Here is a 25,896-nt window from a genome sequence, read left to right as displayed (position 1 = left end):
TGATGGACCTGCGTTCCAGACTCCAACAGATGACGCACTTGCGATCCAGGAACAGGAAGTTGTGCGTTCCAGGCGGTTTTAAATGACATAGCCGCAAACAATGCTGCACATAATGACGTCGCCATTCCACACCACAAGTAAGGGGGGCGGTCACATTGAAATGATGTGAAAACCGCTCATCCACACCTCACCGTGTGTGGGAAAATGTAACTGGGAAGTATATAACAATCAACCATGACGCCATTAGCAACCAAATTAGACATCCAAAATGGATGAAAATACTCACCACCGGCCATCTACATTATTAGAGTAATTTAGAGAGATATACTGTATATATCAATCAACATATCAAAAAATATTTAGATTTGCCACATAAATAGGTCTGCCCATAAGTACAGACATGTTCATAACAAAAAAAAAAGAAACGACACAATATTCCTGAAAAATGCCTCCTAGTAACACATGCAATTGCCAAGACCAAAATTAAAATCACATACAAATAGATTAATGTAAATGCCACACTAAAGCGGCAATACATGAGGAAATGTCAGATAAGAGTAACACAAATATTGTGCTAAAAAAGAGAGAAAGAAACAGACACAGAGAAAACATGATAATTAGGTCATGAGGAACCCGGTAAAGGCTAAATCCTCATTTATACCTCCAGGCCTAACTGAGTTCAATTGGAAAATCCACCTGGATTCCAAACACAAAAGTTCACCCTGGCGGTCAGTTTTCCGGATGTTCGGTTTAACCCTCTCTAGCCCCACTACCGTAAGTCCATTGAGCTGTCCATTATGGTACTCCAAAAAATTGGAGGCCACCGAAGTCAGGGTCTTACCCTTAGCCAAATCTGCCCTTGCCAGATTCACATTGGAGGTGTGCTGCTGCACACGTCTATTCAATTCTTGAGACGTTTGTCCAATATATAGTTTAGGGCATGGACACACCAATGCATAAATGACATTGTGAGTCTTGCAGTTGATATAATCTTTCAACCGGTATTCACACCCATCCTGTGGATTAGTGAAGCAATGAGTGCGTACCATAAAGCCACATACATCACATTCCCCACATGGGAAGGATCCTCTTATGCGAAAACCTGATTGAGTTCTCACAGTTGGTCTCACAAAGTGACTCCTCATGAGCGAGTCACGAAGATTTGGAGCCCTCCGCGCAGTAAGTAGAGGTCTGTCTGGCAACAAATTTGAAATACGTGCGTCAGTTTTCAAAATTTGCCAATGAGTTTCAAATATTTTCCTTACCCTATCCCACTGGTTGTGGAACACTGTAATAAACCTGATCTGATTATCCACAAAGTGTGGGGTGGGTTTCAAGAGATCATCTCGAGTGACAGACGTGGCCCTACGATAAGCTTGACCTATTGTGGAACGCGGATAATGTCGTTCATGCAGGCGTCTAGAAAGATCCCTGGATTTGACCCTAAAGTCCTCAAATTCTGTACAGTTACAACGTAATCTCGCAGATTGTCCATAAGGTATGCCCCTCTTAAGATGTTCCGGATGAAAACTTCTGTAGTCTAAGAGACTATTTGTTGCCGTTGCTTTACGAAACAGATCAGTGTAGATCTGTTTGCCATGGAGAGAAAGCCTGAGATCCAGAAAATCTACAGCAGAAACAGAAACATGATGAGTCAAATGAATATTAAAGGGATTCTGATTCAGTGACCCAATGTAACCCTCAAAATCCAAAACAGTACCTGACCAAATAAAAAAAAAATCAATGAAACGAAACCATAAAAATACATGTTCCTTAAAGGCTGGCGATGGGTACACATGCTCCGCCTCCCACCAACCCAAAAAGAGGTTAGCGAAAGACAGAGCACAGCGGGCACCCATCGCCGTACCAGAAATCTGTAGAAAAAAAGTCAAATTAAACATGAAATAATTATGTGTCAAAATAAATTTTAGTAAAGCCAGGAGAAAATCATTGTGTCCTGAATCAGAATTATCCTGCCGAGAAAAAAATACTCAACAGCCCTTAGTGCCAACTAGTGTGGGTTATTCGTATAGAGGGATTCAACGTCAATTGTTACCAGTAACGCTGATTCTGGTATTTGAATAGAATTTATTTTATGGATTAAATCCAAAGAATCTCTCAAATAAGATGGTAATCCCAAAACTAAGGGCTGGAGAAAGAAATCTAGATGCATACAGGCCTTCTCTCCGAGGCCCCCAATTCCTGCCACAATGGGCCTACTGGGTGGACATGATAGAAGGTGGGCATGACTGGTTTTTTAATGAAAATGCAATCCCTCTCTTGTTTGGTAATAACACCTTTATCAAATGCCGCTTGCAGCAGTTGATCGAGTTTTTGATTAAAGACACTTGTCGGATCCGAGGGTGGTTTGTAGTAATAGTCTTGATTATCAAGCTATCTCTTAAGGGGGCTTTACACACAGCGATATCGCTAGCAATATCGCTAAAGCGTCGCCGATTTTGTGACGCAGCAGCGATATTGCTAGCGATATCGCTATGTGTGATACTTACCTCCGACCGGCTCCCCCGCTATCAGTCACTGATCGCGCGAGATCGGCCGGGTCCATTTCTTGTCGGGCGCTTCCTGCTGGCGCTGACGAGCGATGCGTGGACGCGGGCGAGAGGACGTCAGGATCGCTGCGTGTGAAAGGTAAGTAACGACCGCTGCTGCATCGCTGTGAGATCTGCCTGTGTGGCAGACCACTTAGCGATGCACCAGCGATCCTGACCGGGTCGTATCGTGGTCGGAACGCTGGTGCATCGCTAAATGTAAAGGGGCCTTTAGCCTCACTGATATAGAGTTCAGTGGGCCAGAGAACAACGTTTCCCCCCTTTATCCGCCATTTTAATCAAAAAAGTGGTGTTAGATCTCAAATCATGCAACACCTTTTTGTCAGTCAAGGTTAGCTTCTGTTTGTTCAATCCTGAGGAAGTTGTAGTATCTCATTCCTCATAACATCAACAAATGTCTTGACTGACGGTATGAGGCGTAAGGGAGGAGAGGCTCATGATGGATTTTTATGGGGGAAACGTTTCCTACCTCTTTCATTTTCATTCAATAGGTCAAGCAAATCCAGAAAAACACGTCTGTCAATCCATGAAGAAGATTCTGGCAACAGATCTGGTTTTGAATGTAAAACCTGTAAAATAATTTTTCTGCAAAATAAATAAAGATAATTGATTAATACAAATTTGTCAGTCTGCTGCATTGGAGAGAATGTAAGGCCCTGCTCTAGAACTGACCTGTCAGGGTCAGTCAACAGGTGTGTAGACAAATTAATGACTTGAAGTAGCCCCTTTTTTTGAGGATGCAGGCATAATTGATACAAATTCATTATTCGTAGTGCAAGCCATTCATTAGTCAGGTCTCAGTCCTTTTTTTCATATTCTTAAGAGATGCCCAATAAATCACATACAGAAATGTAATATACATTTATTGTTATTTATCATCCATTGGGAGAAATAGAGCGTTGCTGCTAATGTATGCTATGTGAATATATGTGATTGCTATATCATGCACACTCTGCATGTACATGTATGCTCACATCCACTTGCCCACATTGTTTTCATTGGTGTTTTTCAACTGTTTTTATTTTGCACTTGGATTTCTTGGCATTGTATGAACAATAAAAGTTGTTTTGCTTAGTGATATTCTGCTGTGAGTGCGCTCCATTCTGTGCTTCTTTTTCTTGTTTCTTTCTTGGTACTTTTGGCAATGTGCTGCACCCAGCTATCATGTGCTACATGTTGTGGTGCCCACCTATACATACCTACCTTACATAACATATGATGTTACAGCAGCAGTCAGAATTCAGCTCTGGGAGTGACAAGTATATAGACAATAAATAAGAGCAGAATTGTGAATACAGCTCTGGATGTCAGTGTATATTATCTGCGGTCATGCTGTAGTGAGTTTTGCTGGATGTGATTAGAGCGGTCGTCTGCACAGGAGATGGATGGGAGTTATGCACTGTATGATGCTGGTGTGGCGCCGCCTGGTGGTCACACTTTGCTCTTGTACCCCCAGTTCCTGACTTATCTGTTCTCCAAAGAGAATTCGATTATGGATTCCAGTTGTGACAGCGTGACGCCGGAGGAGATGAGCTGCCCCCTGTCCCAGTACTGGATCTCCTCCTCACATAACACGTAAGGCTGATCCATGGAAGAAGTGCTTCTAATGTTCATGTGTGATCGCGGCCACAGACCTGACACAGCTGCAGGCTCGTCTCAGTGCATCAGTGCCCGGGTCACTTAGTCATAATTTTATTTTTATGGTTCTTCTTGGTGTCTCCATTCACCATGTTTTAAGGCCCTGGGCAGCGAGCTTTTACGCTACAAATTAGGCTTTTGTTTTTATAACTAAGTACTGTGCCAGGCCGCTTTAATGCCATAGAAAACTGGCACAGAGGCCACGATTATTAGAGAAATGAGCACATATGGTTAATAAATGGGTCCCAACGTCTGTTAGAAAGTTCCAGAACTTTCCCGGGTCGTCGGCGGTTGTCAGTGTGTCGCCCCTTTTTCACTTCCTGTCCTTCCCTCACACATAAGTAGGGGCGAAGGTCCACCCCGATGCCTTCACATGCCTCTCTCCGCTGTTCTCTCGCAGGTATCTGACAGGCGATCAGTTCTCCAGCGAGTCCTCACTAGAGGCGTACTCCCGCTGCCTCCGCATGGGCTGTCGCTGCATCGAGCGTAAGTGTCGTATCCTTCTGGTACAGTAACAGCACGGCGTTACAACGGCAGCGTCTCCACTGATAAGGTTGTTGCCTTATGCTCAGTGTAAAAGGTGGTGACTCCGACGTGGAGGCCGCCATGCTTGTTGGTAGGAAAGGTGAGAGAAATCTACAGGTAGCGCATCATTTGTAGCCACGGAGTGAGGTTGTCGCCCAGGTTTACTCTACCGGAGCAGAAAGCAGCCGCTGCTTCTCACCTTGTAGATTGCAGCTGACATCTGGTTAGCGTCTAGATTGCTATCAGTACACAAGACCCCTCATTTCCATACGGACTTTGTCCTGTTCACACGGCTGCAGTCTATTACATTATACCAGTGCAGGAGAGAGAGGAATGTCTGCACAGATACATTGTAACAAACCTCACGGTATCATTGTACAATGATTGAGCTGCATTTAGAGCAGACTGAACATTGGCCCTTTAAATTCCAACAGCTACACCCTTATATGTGCAATATATATGTATATACTATATACTCATACAGTAGATGTGAATGCAGTGGATATATAAGGTCTTCACACCACTGTTAAAATGCCAGATTTTTGTCGTATAAGAAAAGTCGGTTCACAACTTTTTTCACCTTGAATGTCGCCGATAATCTGTACAAATCCATTGGGGAAACCAGCTGAAATTAATTAAAGGGGGAAAATAAAATTAACAGAACTAAATTATTGTGGTTGCATAAGTGTGCACACCCTCTTATAAGTGAGGATGTGGTTGTGCTCAGAATCAGCCAGTCACCTGTAACTTCACAGTAAATAGTAGTCAGCACTCAGCTGCCATCATTTACAGAGATTCTGATTATCCCCAGAGAAAGTGTCGCTGCTCTCGGAGGACTTTCCTGCCTTTTCTGGTCCATAAACAGCTGACAACACAGCAATGGATCTCACTGTGGAAAATTGTCAGTCAGGAGAAGGGACAAAAACATTTCCAAGGCATTAGCTGAACCATAGACACTTTGAAGACACCATCAAGAGTGACTTAAATTTAGCATAACGGTGACATTACCTAGAACCGGACATCACTAAATAAATTTATAAAAATGGAAGAAAGAAGAAAATTGGTCTGGGAGGCTGCAAGAGCATGATAGGAGCATTAAGGCTATGTGCGCATGTAGCTTTTTAAAACGCTCACCAAAAAACGGACTCCTTCCCAGAAATCGCGCGGTTTTACCGCGATTATGATCGCGATTTTGCCACGATTTTCGCGTGCGATATTGAAGCACTTTCCAAGGGATTTGAAGCATCGCTTGGAAAGTGATTGACAGGTTGGTCACACTCGTCAAACATAGTGTTTGACAAGTGTGACCAGGTTTTTACTATTGAGGCCGCCTATGCGGCATCAATAGTAAAAGATAGGATGTTAAAATGCTAAAAAAAATCGGGGTATATTTACCTTCCGGTATCCCGCGCTGCATTCCCGGGCCTCAGCGTTCCCAGCGATGCCTTGCGAGACCTGTGATGACGTAGTCTCGCGTTGCTATAGCGGTCTCGCGAGACTACGTCATTACAGGGACTTGCCGCAAGGCATTACTGGGAACGCTGTGGCCCGGGATGGCAGCGCGGGACACCGGAAGGTAAATATACCCCGATTTTTTATTTTTTATTCTTTTTTTTACAGGGGTATGGTACCCAGGGCCTGGAGGACAGTCTCCTCTCCTCCACACCGTGGGTACCAACCGCACATGAGACGCTTCACTTTCCGCATGGTGGGCATAGCCACATGCGGGAAGTAAGCGATTCTCATGCATTCCTATGGGTGCGGAATCGCGGCAATTCTTTGCGATTCTGCACAAAAGAATGATCATGCTGCGATTTTTTCCACGATGCGATTCCGCCGCGGAAAAAAGCGCAGCATTAGCACAGCATGTGCGGAATGCCATAGGAATGCATGGGGGGCGTTCTGTACACGATTTTTATGCGTTTTCGCGCCGAAAATCGCGGCAAAAACGCTTAAAAATCGCTACGTGGGCACACAGCCTAAAGGAGCTGCAGTGAATGAGTGGCCAGTCCTGGTTGTTTGTATGTGACCACAATCTCCCATATTCTTCAGATGTCCAGCCTGTGTGGTCTGGGGGGAAGATGGAAGCCTCTCCTTACTTATAAAACATTCATACCTGGCTATGTTTTACCCAAACCTCCAATTTTTGTATTTTGGCAAAACCTAATTCTGCAGTAAGTCTGTGGATAATGTGTTACATCTGATGTGACCAAGGAGGAAATTTTTGTCCATAATTCCAAAAGGTGCAAAGTCGACACTGCACATCACCAGAATATCACCATCTCCACAGTGAGGCATGGTGGGGGCAGCATTGGGCACTGGGTCTGTTTCTCTGCAGCTGGAACTGATGTTTCAGTCAAGGAGGAGGGAATTATGGACAGAAGAAATACACTGACAAGCAAAAGGGTAGCAATGTTTTGACCTTCTGACTTTTAGGCTCCATTTCTCACCATTCACTATTGCTTCAAATGTGACATTACCATCATTTTGTAGACAACCATCTTGGCCATCTCATACATAAATGTGACTTGCAGATATTTAGCATGTGATTAGTTATACCCTTATTAGGTTTATTCCCAAGTGAAAGGTCATTGGTTCAAATCGAGGAGCTGCCATAAATATGATTTCCCAAGGAAAGAGAAACTGCATCATCCAGCTCATCCATAGTGGTCTCTCTGTCTAGAAAATTGCCAAACTGCATCATGTGAGCACCATGACAGCTGGAAGAATACAAAACGAAGTCTGTCCATCCAGTCAGAAGCCACCTGGTGGAAGTCCAGGCAAAATATCGGAGTCAACAAGTCGGCTCATCCCAAGGTCAATCAGTTCTGGCGCTACAAGCACGGCAGTGGAGGAGACTCGTAAGCTTCATAATAGTGAGATCACAGGTGTCCATGCAAGCACCGTGCCATGCACGTTACACAAGTCTGGTGGCCCGAAAAAGGTGAAGAAGCCTAAACTTCAATATTGTCATAAGATGTATTGGGAGACTCTCCCATTACTCAAACCCACAACCTTTTACATTACAGGCAGGAGATAAGGCTATTGAGCCACAGGCTCAGGTGATGTCACTAGGAGAATTTTGTGCACTTGATCTGTATTGCAGGCTCTGACTCCACAGGCAGATTATACTGATAGATTGTACATAGCAGAGTATTTCTATGCATTTGTATTCCAGAGGGAGAATAGAAGAGATTTTTTTCATCCTATAAAATTACTAAAAAATGAGGAAAAAATACTTAAAACAATGTCATTATTAATGTATTTTTTTAAAAATAATAAATATCACAAATCAGCCACTAACAGACATATTTGGTGTCCCTATAATCAGAATGACCTGCAAAACACAACCATCAGCTTTTTTATAGGGATCAGTAAATCATGTGAGAAAATGGCACGATTGATATTTTTCTCTATTAAACCCATAAAAAATATAATCAAATTGGAACGCTGAGGCCGTGTTCACACACAGCGTAAATGCTGCGTTTCTTCCACTGCTTTTTTTTCTGCAGGTGTCCTCACCACACAACACAATAATACTCTTCCCTGGTTATTGTGTGTCTGCTGCGTTTTTTAATGCGGTTTTAACGTGATTCTGCGATTAAGAATGCAACGTGTTTTTTTTTTTTTTTTTTTCATTCTTTTGTTTTGCAGAAGAAGCCTATAGAAAAAAAGCACCAAAACCGCAGAATTCAGCAGCGTGCTTAGACACACTGAGATTTTATGGAATCACATCCACTTTGCTCGGACATTTAGGCTGTGTTCACATGTAGGATTAATGCTGCATTATTTCTGCACAAAAATTCTGCTGTGTAACTGTCCAAGCAAAGTGCCTGTGATTTCATGAAAGCTGCGCCCCAGGACGCGGCTGAACTGTGCCGGTATCGGTGCTGTTTTCTCTCTTCTGCGCCCTGCAGTCTCGGTTGTCTGCTGAATGTCCCTCACTGCCACCGCCCCTCTGACAACTCCTCCTGCCTGGGGAGAAAGAAACGGTAAGTGGGCGTGGATTGGGGAATAGCCAGAATTCCCCAGTGCTGGATTGTCCCCACAGTCCCAAGACCTCAACCCCATTGAACACCTGTGTGTAGAGGTGATGAATATGCTGAATACTGACCCCAGTGAGGCGACCTGTCTGCACCTACAGTTGTGGCCAAAAGTATTGACACCCCTGCAATTCTGTCAGATAATACTCAGTTTCTTCCTGAAAATGATTGCAAACACAAATTCTTTGATATTATTATCTTCATTTAATTTGTCTTAAATGAAAAAACACAAAAAGAATTGTCCTAAAGCCAAATTGGATATAATTCCACACCAAACATAAAAAAGAGGGTGGACAAAAGTATTGGCACTGTTCGAAAAATCATGTGATGCTTCTCTAATTTGTGTAATTAACAGCACCTGTAACTTACCTGTGGCACCTAACAGGTGTTGGCAATAACTAAATCACACTTGCAGCCAGGTGACATGGATTAAAGTTGACTCAACCTCTGTCCTGTGTCCTTGTGTCTACCACATTGAGCATGGAGAAAAGAAAGAAGACCAAAGAACTGTCTGAGGACTTGAGAAACCAAATTGTGAGGAAGCATGAGCAACCTCAAGGCTACAAGTCCATCTCCAAAGACCTGAATGTTCCTGTGTCTACCGAGCGCAGTGCCATCAAGAAGTTTAACCCCTTAACCCCCAAGGGTGGTTTGCACGTTAATGACCGGGCCAATTTTTACAATTCTGACCACTGTCCCTTTATGAGGTCATAACTCTGAAACGCTTCCTTGGATCCCGGTGACTCTGACATTGTTTTCTCGTGACATATTGTCCTTCATGTTAGTGGTAAAATTTAATTCATATAACTTGTGTTTATTTGTGAAAAAAATGGAAATTTGGTGAAAATGTTGAAAATTTTGCAATTTTCCAACTTTGAATTTTTATGCCCTTAAATCACAGAGATACGGCACACAAAAAACTTAATAAGTAACATTTCCCACATGTTTACTTTACATCAGCACAATTTTGGAACCCAAATGTTTTTTACTTAGGAAGTTATAAGGGTTAAAAGTTGACCAGCGATTTCTCATTTTTGCAACACCATTTTATTTTTACGGACCGCATCACATTTGAAGCCACTTTGAGGGGTCTATATGATAGAAAATACCCAAAAGAGACACCATTCTAAAAACTGCACCCCTTAAGGTGCTCAAAACCACATTCAAGAAGTTTATTAACCCTTCAGGTGCTTCACAGGAATTTTTTGAATATTTAAAAAAAAAAATGAACATTTAACTTTCTTTCACAAAAAAATTACTTCAGGTTCAATTTTTTGTATTTTACCAAGGGTAACAGGAGAAATTGGACTGCGAAATGTATTGTGCAATTTGTCCTGAGTACGCTGATACCTGATATGTGGGGGGAACCACTGTTTCGGCGCATGGCAGAGCTCAGAAGGTTAGGAGCGCCGTTTGACTTTTTCAATGCAAAATTGGCTAGAATTCAGATCGGACGCCATGTCGCGTTTGGAGAGCCCCTGATGTACCTAAACAGTGGAAACCCCCTACAAGTGACCCCATTTTGGAAACTAGACCCCCCAAGGAACTTATCTAGATATGTGGTGAGAACTTTGAACCAACAAGGGCTTCTCAGAATTTTATAACGTACAGCGGTACAATTAAAAAATCATATTTTTTCCACAAAAATGATCTTTTCACCCCCAATTTTAATTTTCCCAAGGGTAACAGGACCCTAAAAGTTATTGTGCAATTTGTCATGAGTAGGCTGATACCCCATATATGGGTGTAAATGACTATTTGGGTGCATGGCAGAGCTCGGAAGGGAAGCAGCACCATTTGACGTTTTTGGCTGGAATTGAGATCGGACACCATGTCGCGTTTGAAAAGCCCCTGATGTACCAAAACAGTGAAAACCCCCCACAAATTACACAATTTTGGAAACTAGACCCCCCAAGGAACTTATCTAGATGTGTGGTGAGCACTTTGAACGCCCGGGCGTGAAAATAAAAAAATTGTATTTTTTCAACAAACATGATCTTTTAGTCACCGATTTTTTTATTTTCCCAAGGGTAACAGGAGAAATTGGATGCCAAAAGTTGTTGTCCAATTTGTCCTGAGTGCGCTCATACCCCAAATGTGGGAGAAAACTACTGTGTGGGCACACGTCGGGGCTCGGAAGGGAAGTAGTGACGTTTTGGAATGCAGACTTTGATGGAATGGTCTGCGGGTGTCATGTGCGTTTGGAGAGCCCCTAATGTACCTAAACTATTGAAACTCCCCACAAGTGACTCCGTTTTGGACACTAGACCCCCCCATGGAACTTATCTAGATGTGTGGTGAGCACTTTGAACCCCCAAGTGCTTCACACAAGTTTATAACGCCCGGTAGTGAAAATTAAAAAAAACTTTTTTTCCACAAAAATGATATTTTTGCCCCCAATTTTTTATTTTCCTAAGGGTAACAGGAGAAATTGGACCCCAAAAGTTGTTTTGCAATTTGTCCTGAGTAGGCTGATACCCTATATGTGGGGGTAAAACATTGTTTGGGCACATGGCAGAGCTTGGAAGGGAAGGAGCACCATTTGACTTTTTCAACACAGAATTGGCTGGAATTGAGATCAGACGCCATGTTGCATTTGGAGGGCCCCTGATGTGCCCAAACAGTGGAAACCCCCCAATTCTAACTCCAGCCCGAACCCCAACACAACCCTAACCCTAACCCTAGCCCTAACCCTAGCCCTAGCCCTAATGGGAAAATGGAAATAAATACATTTTTTACATTTTTTTACATTTTATTATTTTTCCCTAACTAAGGGGGTGATAACGGGGGGTTTGATTTACTATTTATGGCGGTTTTTATGTTTGGCAGCTGTCACACGCTAAAAGACGCTTTTTATTGTAAAAATAGTTTTTGCATCACCACATATTGAGAGCTATAATTTTTCCGTATTTTGACCCACCGAGTCATGTGAGGTCTTATTTTTTGCGGGACGAATTGACGTTTTTATTGGTATCATTTTCGGGCATGTGACATCTTTTGATCGATTTTTGGGACGCAGAATGAACAAAAATCAGCATTTCTTTAATTTCTTTTGGGGGGTGCGTTTACACCGTTCCGCGTGTGGTAAAATTGATAAAGCGGTTTTATTCTTCGGGTCAGTATGATTACAGCGATGCCTCATTTATGTCATTTTTTTATGTTTCGGCGCTTTTATGCAATGAAAACAATTTTATATAAAAAATAATTATTTTTGCATCGCTTTATTCTGCGAGCTATAACTTTTTTTATTTTTTTGCGGATGACGCTGTATGGTGGCTCGTTTTTTGCGGGACAAGATGACGGTTTCAGCGGTACCATGGATATTTAGATGCGTCTTTTTAATCGCGCGTTATTGCACTTTTTGTTCGGCGGTATGATAATCATTATTTTTTGCTTTGTTTTTTATTTTTTAAGGAGTTCGCTAAAGGGGTTAACTAATGAGACAGTTTTATAGGGCGGGTCGTTACGGGCACGGCGATACCAAATATGTGTACTTTTATTGTTTTTTATTTCCAAAAAATGAATTTATTAGGGAATATTTTTTTTTAAATTTATTTAGCGATTTTTTAAAAATTATTTTTACACTTTTTTTTTTTTAACTTTATTACATTATCCCAGGTGGGACATCACTGTCCTGTGACAGATCGCTGATCTGTCACATCACAGATCACTGTGACAGATCAGCAATCTGTCACAGGCAGTGTGCAGGTTTTCTCCTTGCCTGCGCTTTGCAGGCACTGAGGAAGCCAGCTCTCTGCAGGCCCCTGAAGGTCCCCGTCGCCATCTTGGATCGGGGGACCTGCAGGGAAAGACGGGGGGGGCTCAGGGAAGCATGGAGGGAGCCCCCTCCCTGCCGATGCTTCCCTTTAACCCCCGGTACACCGCGATCGTGTTTGATCGCGGTGTGCAAGGGGTTAACGTGTCGGGGGCGGTCCGTGACCGCCCCTGACATATTGTTCCGGGTGTTAGCTGTGATAATCAGCTGACACCCGGCCGCGATCAGCGGCGCTCACCACGTGGGCACCGCTGATCGCTGTGACGTACTATCCCGTCCCTGGGAATTAAGTCCCAAGGCACATGGACGGGATAGTATGGTACATGACAGAAAGGGGTTAAAGCCCATGGCACTGTGGCTAACCTCCCTAGATGTGGACGGTAAAGAAAAATTGATAAGAGATTTCAACGCAAGATTGTGCGGATGTTGGATAAAGAACCTCGACTAACATCCAAACAAGTTCAAGCTGTTCTGCAGTCCGAGGGTACAACAGTGTCAACCCGTACTATCCGTTGGCGTCTGAATGAAAAGGGACTGTATGGTAGGAGACCCAGTAAGACCCCACTTCTTACCCCGAGACATAAAAAAGCCAGGCTGGAGTATGCCAAAACTTACCTGAAATAGCCCAAAACGTTTTGGAAGAATGTTGTCTGGTCAGATGAGACAAAAGTAGAGCTTTTTGGGCAAAGGCATCAACATAGAGTTTACAGGAGAAAAAAAGAGGCATTCAAAGAAAAAAACACGGTCCCTACAGTCAAACATGGCGGAGGTTCCCTGATGTTTTGGGGTTGCTTTGCTGCCTCTGGCACTGGACTGCTTGACCGTGTGCATGGCATTGTGAAGTCTGAAGACTACCAACAAATTTTGCAGCATAATGTAGGGCCCAGTGTGAGAAAGCTGGGTCTCCCTCAGAGGTCATGGGTCTTCCAGCAGGACAATGACCCAAAACACACTTCAAAAAGCACTAGAAAATGGTTTGAGAGAAAGCACCGGAGACTTCTAAGGTGGCCAGCAATGAGTCCAGACCTGAATCCCACAGAACACCTGTGGAGAGATCTAAAAATGGCAGTTTGGAGAAGGCGCCCTTCAAATATCAGGGACCTGGAGCAGTTTGCCAAAGAAGAATGGTCTAAAATTCCAGCAGAGCATTGTAAGAAACTCATTGATGGTTACCAGAAGCGGTTGGTCGCAGTTATTTTGGCTAAAGGTTGTGCAACCAAGTATTAGGCTGAGGGTGCCAATACTTTTGTCTGGCCCATTTTTGGAGTTTTGTGTGAAATGATCAATGTTTTTTTCTTTGCTTCATTCTCTTTTGTGTTTTTTCATTTAAGACAAATTAAATGAAGGTAATAATACCAAATAATTTGTGTTTGCAATCATTTTCAGGAAGAAACTGAGTATTATCTGACAGAATTGCAGGGGTGTCAATACTTTTGGCCACAACTGTACATGGGGAAACGTGTAGAGGAGACATGGGGTCAGAATTCGATGGAGACCTGCCTGAATCTGATGGAGAGCAGCTCAGAAGGCGTCAGGCCGTGGTGAAAGCCAAAGGGGATTTACAAAATGCTAACAAAATAATACAAATAAAAATTTAGGAGCAAAACGGTAACAATGCAGTGACCTGACGAGAATCTGCAAAACTAATCATAGGCTAAAGAGCTGAAAGTCACATTTATGTGTGTGATGGAAAAGATGGCTGACTGTGAGATGATGGCGGCTCACGATAGAAGCACAAGTCGATGGAGAGATGTGGAGCCTGGAAGTCAGAACCTCAAAGCATTTTACTCCTTTGCTCGTCAGTGTATCAGTCAGTCAGTGTCACATCAGAACCTTCTGTCCTCTGCCAAAAAGCTGAAGATGAGGAGGAATTTCACCTTTCAGCATCAACGACCCTAAGCGACCTCCAAATAAAAACGACTTCACCGGCAAAATATGGAAGATCTGGAACGGCCCAACCCAAGCCCAGATCTGAACCCAAGGGACAATCTGTGGTGACCTGAAGAGGGCGCTGTACACAGGAGATGTCCCCGCAATCTGTGGTGACCTGAAGAGGACGCCGTACACAGGAGATGTCCCCGCAATCTGTGGTGACCTGAACTGAAGAGGGCACCATACACAGGAGATGTCCCCGCAATCTGTGGTGACCTGACCTGAAGAGGGCACCGTACACAGGAGATGTCCCCGCAATCTGTGGTGACCTGACCTGAAGAGGGCACCGTACACAGGAGATGTCCCCGCAATCTGTGGTGACCTGAAGAGGGCGCCGTACACAGGAGATGTCCCCGCAATCTGTGGTGACCTGAAGAGGACGCCGTACACAGATGTCCCCGCAATCTGTGGTGACCTGAAGAGGACGCCGTACACAGGAGATGTCCCCGCAATCTGTGGTGACCTGAAGAGGACGCCGTACACAGGAGATGTCCCCGCAATCTGGGGTGACCTGAAGAGGACGCCGTACACAGGAGATGTCCCCGCAATCTGTGGTGACCTGAAGAGGACGCCATACACAGGAGATATCCCCGCAATCTGTGGTGACCTGAAGAGGGCGCCGTACACAGGAGATGTCCCCGCAATCTGTGCTGTCCTGAAGAGGACGCCGTACTGTGGTGTCCTGAAGAGGACGCCGTACACAGGAGATGTCCCCGCAATCTGTGGTGACCTGACCTGAAGAGGGCACCTTACACAGGACATGTCCCCGCAATCTGTGGTGACCTGAAGAGGGCGCCGTACATAGGAGATGTCCCCGCAATCTGTGGTGTCCTGAAGAGGGCGCCGTACACAGGAGATGTCCCCGCAATCTGTGGTGACCTGAAGAGGACGCGGTACACAGGAGCTGTCCCTGCAATCTGTGGTGACTTGAAGAGGACGCCGTACACAGGAGATGTCCCCACAATCTGTGGTGTCCTGAAGAGGACGCCGTACACAGGAGATGTCCCCACAATCTGTGCTGACCTGAAGAGGACGCCGTACACAGGAGATGTCCCCGCAATCTGTGGTGACCTGAAGAGGTCGCCGTACACAGGAGATGTCCCCACAATCTGTGGTGACCTGAAGAGGACGCCGTACACAGGAGATGTCCCCGCAATCTGTGGTGTCCTGAAGAGGGCGCCGTACACAGGAGATGTCCCCGCAATCTGTGGTGTCCTGAAGAGGGCGCCGTACACAGGAGATGTCCCCGCAATCTGTGGTGACCTGAAGAGGGCGCCGTACACTGGAGATGTCCCCGCAATCTGTGGTGTCCTGAAGAGGACGCCGTACACAGGAGATGTCCCCGCAATCTGTGGTGTCCTTAAGAGGACGCCGTACACAGGAGATGTCCCCGCAATCTGTGGTGTCCTGAAGAGGACGCCGTACACAGGAGATGTCCCCGCAATCTGTGGTGTCCTGAAGAGGACGCCGTACACAGGAGATGTCCCCGCAATCTGTGGTGACCTGAAGAGGGCGCCGTACACAGGAGATGTCCCCGCAATCTGTGGTGACCTGAAGAGGACGCCGTACACAGGAGATGTCCCCGCAATCTGGGGTGACCTGAAGAGGACGCCGTACACAGGAGATGTCCCCGCAATCTGGGGTGACCTGAAGAGGACGCCGTACACAGGAGATGTCCCCGCAATCTGTGGTGACCTGAAGAGGACGCCATACACAGGAGATATCCCCGCAATCTGTGGTGTCCTGAAGAGGGCGCCGTACACAGGAGATGTCCCCGCAATCTGTGGTGACCTGAAGAGGACGCGGTACACAGGAGATGTCCCCGCAATCTGTGGTGACTTGAAGAGGACGCCGTACACAGGAGATGTCCCCGCAATCTGTGGTGTCCTGAAGAGGACGCCGTACACAGGAGATGTCCCCGCAATCTGTGGTGACCTGAAGAGGGCGCCGAACACAGGAGATGTCCCCGCAATCTGTGGTGTCCTGAAGAGGACGCCGTACACAGGAGATGTCCCCGCAATCTGTGGTGTCCTGAAGAGGACGCCGTACACAGGAGATGTCCCCGCAATCTGTGGTGACCTGAAGAGGGCGCCGTACACAGGAGATGTCCCCGCAATCTGTGGTGACCTGAAGAGGACGCCGTACACAGGAGATGTCCCTGCAATCTGTGGTGTCCTGAAGAGGATGCCGTACACAGGAGATGTCCCCGCAATCTGTGGTGTCCTGAAGAGGACGCCGTACACAGGAGATGTCCCCGCAATCTGTGGTGACCTGAAGAGGGCGCCGTTCACAGGAGATGTCCCCACAATCTGTGGTGACCTGAAGAGGGCGCCGTACACAGGAGATGTCCCCGCAATCTGTGGTGTCCTGAAGAGGACGCCGTACACAGGAGATGTCCCCGCAATCTGTGGTGTCCTGAAGAGGACGCCGTACACAGGAGATGTCCCCGCAATCTGTGGTGTCCTGAAGAGGACGCCGTACACAGGAGATGTCTCCGCAATCTGTGGTGACCTGAGCTGAAAAGGGCACCGTACACAGGAGATGTCCCCGCAATCTGTGGTGACCTGAAGAGGGCGCCGTACACAGGAGATGTCCGCACAATCTGTGGTGACCTGAAGAGGACGCCGTACACAGGAGATGTCCCCACAATCTGTGGTGACCTGAAGAGGACGCCGTACACAGGAGATGTCCGCACAATCTGTGGTGACCTGAAGAGGACGCCGTACACAGGAGATGTCCCCGCAATCTGTGGTGACCTGAAGAGGGCGCCGTACACAGGAGATGTCCGCACAATCTGTGGTGACCTGAAGAGGACGCCGTACACAGGAGATGTCCCCGCAATCTGTGGTGACCTGAAGAGGGCGCCGTACACAGGAGATGTCCCCGCAATCTGTGGTGACCTGAAGAGGGCGCCGTACACAGGAGATGTCCGCACAATCTGTGGTGACCTGAAGAGGACGCCGTACACAGGAGATGTCCCCACAATCTGTGGTGACCTGAAGAGGGCGCCGTACACAGGAGATGTCCGCACAATCTGTGGTGACCTGAAGAGGACGCCGTACACAGGAGATGTCCCCGCAATCTGTGGTAACCTGAAGAGGGCGCCGTACACAGGAGATGTCCCCACAATCTGTGGTGACCTGAAGAGGACGCCGTACACAGGAGATGTCCCCGCAATCTGTGGTGACCTGAAGAGGGCGCCGTACACAGGAGATGTCCCCGCAATCTGTGGTGACCTGAAGAGGGCGCTGTACACAGGAGATGTCCCAGCAATCTGACAGATGTGGAGTTGCTGCAAGGAGGAGCGGGCAAAGTTCGCTAATTACAAATGTGCCGCACTGATAGACCCCGACCAAGAAAACAAACTCACAGGGACTGCAACAAAATATTAGTGTAGGGGTGTGGCAGATTTATGCAACCACATTATTTTAGTTGTTTATTTTTACTTTTCCACCTGAAAAGATTTTTTTTTTCCTCTGTTTATTTAAGCAGATTATGGGCGACATTAAGGGCAGGAAAAGGTCTGAAATGTTTCTTGTTATGAATATTTACATGGCAAAAACATGGCATTTTATCAGGGGCGTGTAGACTATTGATATCAACTGTGTGTGTATATATATAATTTTCTTTGTACACAGTATTCTATATTTCTACAGCATCTGTATATATTCGTGCACTGTGTGTATATAGTATGTGTATATATTTGTACAGTATGTGTGTATACAGTATGTATGTGTACATATAGTAGATGGTGGCCCGATTCTAACACATCGGGTATTCTAGAATACGTATGTAATTCATGAAGATTTAAGAATAATGCAATGAATACAAAGGATTTTCCAGGTAAAATATATACATTATCACACTTGTTCAGTAAAAATGAGTGAACTACGTCGCGCTGTGAGTGAGGGTTAAATTCTGAACTACGCGCCACTATGACTGGTCGCGCACGTCGTGTCAATCAGCGACTCGGGATTTCCGTTACAGACAGACAGAGACAGAATTAGACAATTATTTAGTTGATGTTTCAGAAGTTTCCATCCACTATATAAAGACACATCTACAGGTTTTTCTCAATATCTGGCATGAAATCAGAATAAACCTTTCCCGTTTTAGGTCAGTTAGGATTACCATAATTATTAATATTTGCCGAATGCCAGAATAATGAGAGAGAAAATGGTTTAAGGCATTTTTATTACTTGCTAAAAAGTTTCCATACTTTTCATTAGTGTTTGGTACCATTGCCCTTACACTGAATGACTTGGGTCAGACGTCTGGGATCTCCTTCCACAAGCTTCTCACAATAGTTGGTTGGAATTTAGGCCCATTCCTCCTGACAAAACTGGTGTTACTGACCCAGGGTTTAGGTCGCCTTGCTCGCACCGGCCTTTTCAGCTTTGCCCATACATTTTCAGTACGATTGAGATCAGGACTTTGTGATGGCCAAGACATTGACTTTGTTACCATTTTGGCAGTATGCTTCAGGTCATTGCCCATTTGGAAGATCCATTTCCACCCAAGCTTTAACAGGACATGTATCCAAAATTCAGATCTTTGCTCATGTGTGCATTTGCACATTAATCTGTCTTTGTTTCTTTTGGAGTAATGGCTTCCTCCTGACAGAGTGGCCTCTCACCCCATGTTCACACGGTTGTCATTTCACTGTGGATATTGACACAATCTTACCAGCTTCCGCCATCATCTTCACAAGGTCTTTTGCTTTTGTCCTTGGTTTGATATGTTGGACCAAAGCACATTCTTCTCTGGGACACAGAACCCGTCTCCTTCCTGAGCGGTATGATGGCTGGACAATCCCATCTTGTATGTACTTGCGTATAATTGTTTGCACAGATGAACGAGGCACCTTCAGGTATCTTGGAATTGTACCTAAGGATGAGCCAGACTTGTGCAAGTCTACGATTCTCTTCCTGATATCTTAGCTGATTTCTTGAGACTTTCCCATGATGCTACACAAAGAAGCAGTGTGTTTCAGGTGTGCATTAAAATACATACACAGGTGTGGCCTCATCATATGGGCCGGCCAGAATTGTTTAAAGGTATAGTAATCTTACTGTATGTAAATTTTTGACTTTGCAGTAAGAAAAATGTCTTAAAACATTCTTTCTCTCTCATTATTCTGGCATTTGGCAAATATTAATAGTTATGGTAATCCTAATTGACCTAAAACTGGAAAGGTTTATTGTGATTTCATGTCAGATATTGATAAAAAGCTGCAGATGAGTCTTTATATATAGTGGATGGAAACTTCTGGTTTCAACTTTATATATTTGTACAGTGTGTATGTATATATTATGTACCGTATTTTACGGTTTATAAGACGCACCCCAAATTTTGCAGAAAAAAAGAGGAAAAAAACCTTTTTTTTAATAAAATGGTGGTGCTTCTTACAGTCCATGCGTCTTATTGCTTACTGGGGGTGGTTGCTGCGGTGAAGCAGGGTCCCAGAGTCGCTGTTGGCGGAGGCAGGAGAAGGGCTATGCTGCGGACCCCAGACTGGGAGAAAGGGGTGTTCGGTGGTGCGGGGGCTCCGCCGACATTTTGCGAAAGCACGGGACCCTCGCACTTCCATGGTTTACATTGCGGTGGACTCTGGGAAAATGGCCGCGGGGGCGGCGCATGTACGGATGGAGATCTTGGCGCTGAGATCTCACCTCCCGAGATCTTGGTGCCGAGATCTCCATCTATGCATGCGTTTCCCCTGGTGGCCATTTTCCCAGAGTTCACTGCAATGTAAACCATGGAAGTGCGGAGGTCCCGTGCCTTCTCGAAATGTCGGCGGAACCCCTCACCACCGAACACCCGCAGTGTTGCACCTCTAAACACCCCCTCATCCATGCATGTGGCTTGCGGCAACGCGCCACTCTTGCTTCCTCCAGCAGTGACCCTGGGACCGTGCTCCACCGCGGCCGGTAAGGTATATTCGAATTATGAGATGCACCCCCATTTTCCTCCCAAATTTTGGGGAAAAAAAGTGCGTCTTATAATCCGAAAAATACGGTACGTTTGTACAGTAGATGTGCATTTAGTGTTTGTATGTGTGCATGTATATGTGTGTGTGTATGTATATATTTGTACAGTACATGTGTGTGTATAATTTGTATAGATTTGTACAGTATGTGTATATAGAGTGTACATATATATGTACAATGTCTGTATATAGTATGTAGATATTTGCACAGTATGTGTATAAAGTATGTATATATTTGTGCATTATGTGTATATAGTGTAAAGTATATAGTATGTAGATATGTGTATACATAGTATGTATATATTTGTACAGTATGAATACATGTATTAGTACAGTATATATGTATACACTGTGTACACGGATGACTGATTTTCCTGTCCCGGATATTCCTGCACTCGCTGTGTATAATAACCTGCAGCCGTTATAAATACCAATATAGTTAGGCAGCCGAGATGCCACCAATTATAACCAGATATGACATCACCACCGGCTCCTTGGACGCTCGCCACAGACACCACTTCTGCTGATTAACCCTTTCTTAGCAAGGTATGGCTGATACAGTGTATCCACCATTATATTCTCTGCACCGCTGATTCGGCCTTTTTTGCTTTGGACAGTCCCCAGACAATAGTTTGATCGCAGGATTTTCCGCTGATTGGATCCTCTGCGATCAGCAGTAAGTGCTCAGTTTTCCTGCAGCACCTCCACAGGAGGAGTGAAGTATTACACAATGATTGAAACCATTCGCGCGCTGGGTCCTCTTGAAGAAGAGACTGCCAGAAAACGTATTTCTTGTTAATTATGTATCTGTTATTCCCAATTAACCAGTGGATTGCTGGGACGGGCCAGACGACCTGCCGATCATCTACCACGGGCACACCCTGACTTCCAAGATCAAGTTCTTGGACGTGCTGCACACTATTAAGGAGAATGCCTTCGTCACGTCAGAGTAAGACCCATGTGATTGTTACATGTGGCTCTGAAGCCCCGTGCATGTCCAGGGGTCACAGTTCGGCTTTTGTGCCGCAGGTACCCGGTCATCCTGTCCATAGAGGACCACTGCAGCGTCATGCAGCAGAGAAACATGGCCTTCTACTTCAAGAAGGTCTTTGGGGACATGCTGCTTACCAAACCGGTGGACATAAACGCCGATGAGCTGCCTTCTCCTAATCAGCTGAAGAAGAAGATCCTGATAAAGGTAAGGCGCAGACGCATGCTGGGGCGACACTATCCCCGTGTGGGCCTCTCTCACCACTAGAGATGGGAGAACCCGAAGAGTTCGGCGTCCGTAATGAAAACCTACTGTTCGGGCACGGACTTCACCAGGAAGTCCATGTTACTGTTCGGGTTCGGCTGCCCGAACATCCAGTGTTTGCCACGCTGTCATGTGCATGACAACACGGCAATCACCACTTTCTGATCGATGATGAAATCATCCCCGCTGGTCAGAGAGCCGCAGTTCCCACGCTGTCAAAAGACAGTGTGAGTGCCCAGCTTTGATTGGAGGTATAAAGTTTACCTCTGGTCACTGGTGTCGGGTGATGGGACTACTGCTCCCATCATCCAAAGCCTGCTGCCACTAATAACAGCGAGAGCATGAGCGGCTGATGGGAGTATTCATTAGCTGGCTCCTGCACTGTAAATAAATAATTGAAAAAAAATGGCATGGGTTCCCCTGTATTTTTGATAACCAGTCAGGCAAAACTCACAGCTCGGGGCTGCAACCCTGAGCTGCCAGCTTCAGCAAGGCTGGTTATCAAGAATAGAGGGGTTACCATGCCATATTTTTTTAATTAATAAATAATTTTAAAAAATGGCGTGGGGTCCCTCCCATTTTTGACAAACAGCCTTGCTAAAGCAGACAGCTGGGGGCTGGTATTCTCAGGCTGGTAAGGGGCCATGGATATTGTCTCCCCCCTAGCCTAAAAATAGCAGCTTCCAGCCACCCCGAAAAGGCACATCTATTAGATGCGTGAATTCTGGGGCTTTGCCCGACTCTTCCCATTTGCCCTGTAGTGGTGGCAAGTGGGGTTAATATTTGTGGAGTTGATGTCACTTTTGTATTGTCCGGTGACATCAAACCCACGGATTAATAATGGAGAGGCGTCTGTAAGACACCTCTCCATTACTAATCCTATAATTATATTGTAAATAAAGACACAGCCAGAATAAAGTCCTTTATTAGGAATAAAACAAACCACAGTTTCCCTTTCTTATGTAGAAATAACAAGCACAGTTATACTCACCTAACGTATAATTCCACCGAAGCCCTAGTTCTCCTGTAATAAAACAAAAATAAAAAACAATATCCCTCACATGTCCGTCGATCTGTCCCAAAATGAGGGGGACCCCGCACAGTTTTTTTTTTTTTTTAATTATTTATTAAATACGGCTTGGGGCCTCCTCTATTCTTGATAACCAGCCTTCCTAAAGCTGACAGCTGAGGGTTGCAGGCCCCAGCTGTGACTTTTGCCTGGCTGGTTATCAAAAACACAGGGGAACCCACACGGTTTTTTTTTTTGTTTATTTACAGCGCAGGAGCCGGCTAATGAATACTCCCATCAGCCGCTCCTGCTCTCTCTGATATTAGCGGCAGCAGGTGTGAAATGATGGGGGCATCAGTCCCATCAGCTGACACCAGTGACCGGAGGTAAACTTTGTACCTCCTATCTCAGCTGCACACTCATGTTGTCTTTGACACCGTGGGAACTGCGGCTCTCTGATCACCGGTAATAATTTTACAGCCGATCAGAAGCAGTGCTTGCCTCGCTGTCATGCAAATGATAGCATGACAAACACTGGATGTTCGCCCCCCCCATTCAAGTGAATGGGGTTCGGGTCCGGGTACTGTTCTGGTACCCGAACTTTTTGTAACTGTTCTGCCGAACCCGAACATCTAAGTGTCCTCCCATCTCTACTCACTACCCTGCCCTTCTCCTCAGCACAAGAAGCTGGTGGAAGGAAACCTGTATGAGGAGGTGTCCACGGCCAGCTACTCCGAGAACGACATCAGCAACTCCATCAAGAATGGCATCCTGTACCTTGAGGACCCCATTGATCATGTAGGTGGCCCGTAAGACGCAGCGATATGCAGGGGGAAAGGGGAAAGCTGAGCAGCCAGTTATCACAGCTTTCCTAAAATGGCAGATCCTTACCACTCGTGGTGATCACCGACCGTCAACCCCATCATCACACTCTTAACCCCTCCATTGCCTTGTTCTTCCCACAGACCTGGAGTCCACATTACTTTGTTCTCACAAGCAACAAGATCTACTACTCCGAGGAGACGTCGCGGTACCAGTCTAACGAGGACGAGGAGGAGTCCGAGCCCAAAGAGGTAAAGGAAGACCCCATCATACTTTATGGCCATCGCTTGTCTCCATTGCAGGCTGCTGATGGCATATAAACCCAGCCAAGTGCTGCTCACACAGTTGACGACTTGATGCAATGTGTCAGTAAGCACATCAGCTACCGAAAAATTCACCCTTGATACATTGTAACACAACCTCAGCTGTGTGAGTGTGGTAAGGCCCAGATTGGGGGGTGGTCCACTGCTTACCGCGACCAGACGACACAGACACCAGACAGAAGCAGATTTTGGTTGCAACAGGTCAGAGTTTATTGGCCGTCCTCCTGACGACCGTAGCCATACACCACAGCACCTTCACAGCTCTCCATATTCAGGCCCGGGTACCTGCACCTTTCTTCAGTCGTAGTGACGTTCCTCGCGGCTCTTTCGCTGGGGCTGCCCTAGGCCTATCTACCGCCAGTGCTTCACCAGTCCGAGGTCGGCGTCCAATTGGTACCCCGGGGCCTCGTCTGTCCTGCGGTTCTTTGTGTCAGGGCCACCGCCCTGACTGTCTCTTCCTATCAGTCCCCTGGTCGAGCTCTCCACTGTTGTCAGTTCTCCGTCCTGATTCTTCTCCTCCTGAGCTCCTCCCGGGACTAGCACCGTGTGGAACCCTGTTGTCACGGGGCACTAAGGGGAAAACAGGTGATGTGGAACTGGGGCCCCTGAACTGCCCCTCAGGCTAAGGGGTTGCCCTGTCTTTTCTTAACTTGGGGGTACACTTAAAGGTAGTGAGGCCCAAGTCCCTGACCTGTCCCTGTCTCCTGTTTAGCCCTGAGCTAAACCCCCAACCCCCTCCCCATGATGTGAGACTGGGAAAAAGTGTACTACACAAAAAACCCAAAGGAAAGATAGAACAGACACGGTAAAAATAAAATAAAACTTAGCTTGCTCTGCTGCAATGCTCCTGGACAGCAGAGATAGCCACTTGACAACAGCAAACAACTGAAGCACCACAGAACTCAGCTCCTGAACTCCAGCTTGGTTGGTCTCCCAAGAGCAAGTGTAGAACCAACAGTGATCTCCAGCACCTGCACTCCTTTTATAGGAAGGAGGGGGAGAAGTCACCACCTGCATAATTAATCACATGCAGTTTCCATGCAGTAAACCGCGGTGGCCACCGGGGGCAAAAACTCATATTAACCCTGATGACCGAAAAGGAAAAAAGGTTTATATATGAGGAGATCCAGATCTGACAGATCCAAAAAATGGATCATGACAGTACCCACTAGGGCAGCACGGTGGCTCAGTGGTTAGCGCTGCAGCCTTGCAGCGCTGGAGTCCTGGGTTCGATTCCCACCAAGGACAACATCTGCAAGGAGTTTGTATGTTCTCCCGGTGTTTGCGTGGGTTTCCTCCGGGTACTCCGGTTTCCTCCCACACTCCAAAGACATACTGATAGGGAATTTAGATTGTGAGCCCCATCGGGGACAGTGATGAAAATGTGTGCAAACTGTAAAGCGCTGCGGAATATGTTAGCGCTATATAAAAATAAAAGATTATTATTATTATTATTACCCGACCCTCAAAAAAGCATTTCACCAAAAACAACACCTATGATGAGGACGCCTGACACAGTTGAGTTCACTTAAGTAAACACCTGACTCACAGGTTTATGGCAAATGCGGTTATGTAGATGTCCCGGAGGCGACACACATCTCCAGAGCGCCGACCTGGGGAACGGATTGTGTATGGGCATGACAGAGGGTAACTCCAGTTGGTAGGTCGCTGGGCCGAGAATGGCAGACACCCGATAAGGACCGATAACTCGAGAGTTCCAGAATCCAGCAGCACACTTCCACCGGATGTGATTGGTGGACACCCATACAAACTCGTTCACACACAGGTCTGGACCTGAACGTTTAATACCACTCATGCGTTTGCCACAAAATGGTGAACTCTTTGAAGGACTGACAACAGAGGCGTCCCCCTGTGTCACAACACTCACACCCCCACGATTTTCAGCGGAAACCACCACCCTCTGCTGACCCCTCCTCCTACGAGGACTCCAACTACCAGGGTTGGCTACTGGTGAGGGTTGATACTTGTCCCTACTCCCGGGCAGCACCTCTGCT

At 46.0% G+C, this 25,896-nt stretch overlaps 1 protein-coding gene across 1 annotated transcript in view; it reads left to right on the top strand.

Annotated features, from left to right (window-relative positions):
• The window catches only part of LOC141091667 (1-phosphatidylinositol 4,5-bisphosphate phosphodiesterase gamma-1-like), a 189,775-nt gene that overhangs the window by 116,037 nt on the left and 47,842 nt on the right, over positions 1 to 25,896 (top strand). The window contains exons 10-15 of the mRNA XM_073577350.1: positions 4,027 to 4,145; positions 4,609 to 4,694; positions 21,301 to 21,421; positions 21,502 to 21,670; positions 23,415 to 23,534; positions 23,702 to 23,809. Coding sequence (XP_073433451.1) covers positions 4,027 to 4,145; positions 4,609 to 4,694; positions 21,301 to 21,421; positions 21,502 to 21,670; positions 23,415 to 23,534; positions 23,702 to 23,809 — 723 coding nt within the window. The remainder of the gene's footprint in view (positions 1 to 4,026; positions 4,146 to 4,608; positions 4,695 to 21,300; positions 21,422 to 21,501; positions 21,671 to 23,414; positions 23,535 to 23,701; positions 23,810 to 25,896) is intronic.

The sequence above is a fragment of the Dendrobates tinctorius genome, unplaced genomic scaffold (genome assembly GCF_039654945.1).
Source record: "Dendrobates tinctorius isolate UK_male_01 unplaced genomic scaffold, ASM3965494v1 ptg000055l, whole genome shotgun sequence".
NCBI classification, from domain to species: domain Eukaryota; kingdom Metazoa; phylum Chordata; class Amphibia; order Anura; family Dendrobatidae; genus Dendrobates; species Dendrobates tinctorius.
Note: the sequence above shows the minus strand (reverse complement) of the source record. Positions and strands in the feature narration are given on the sequence as shown.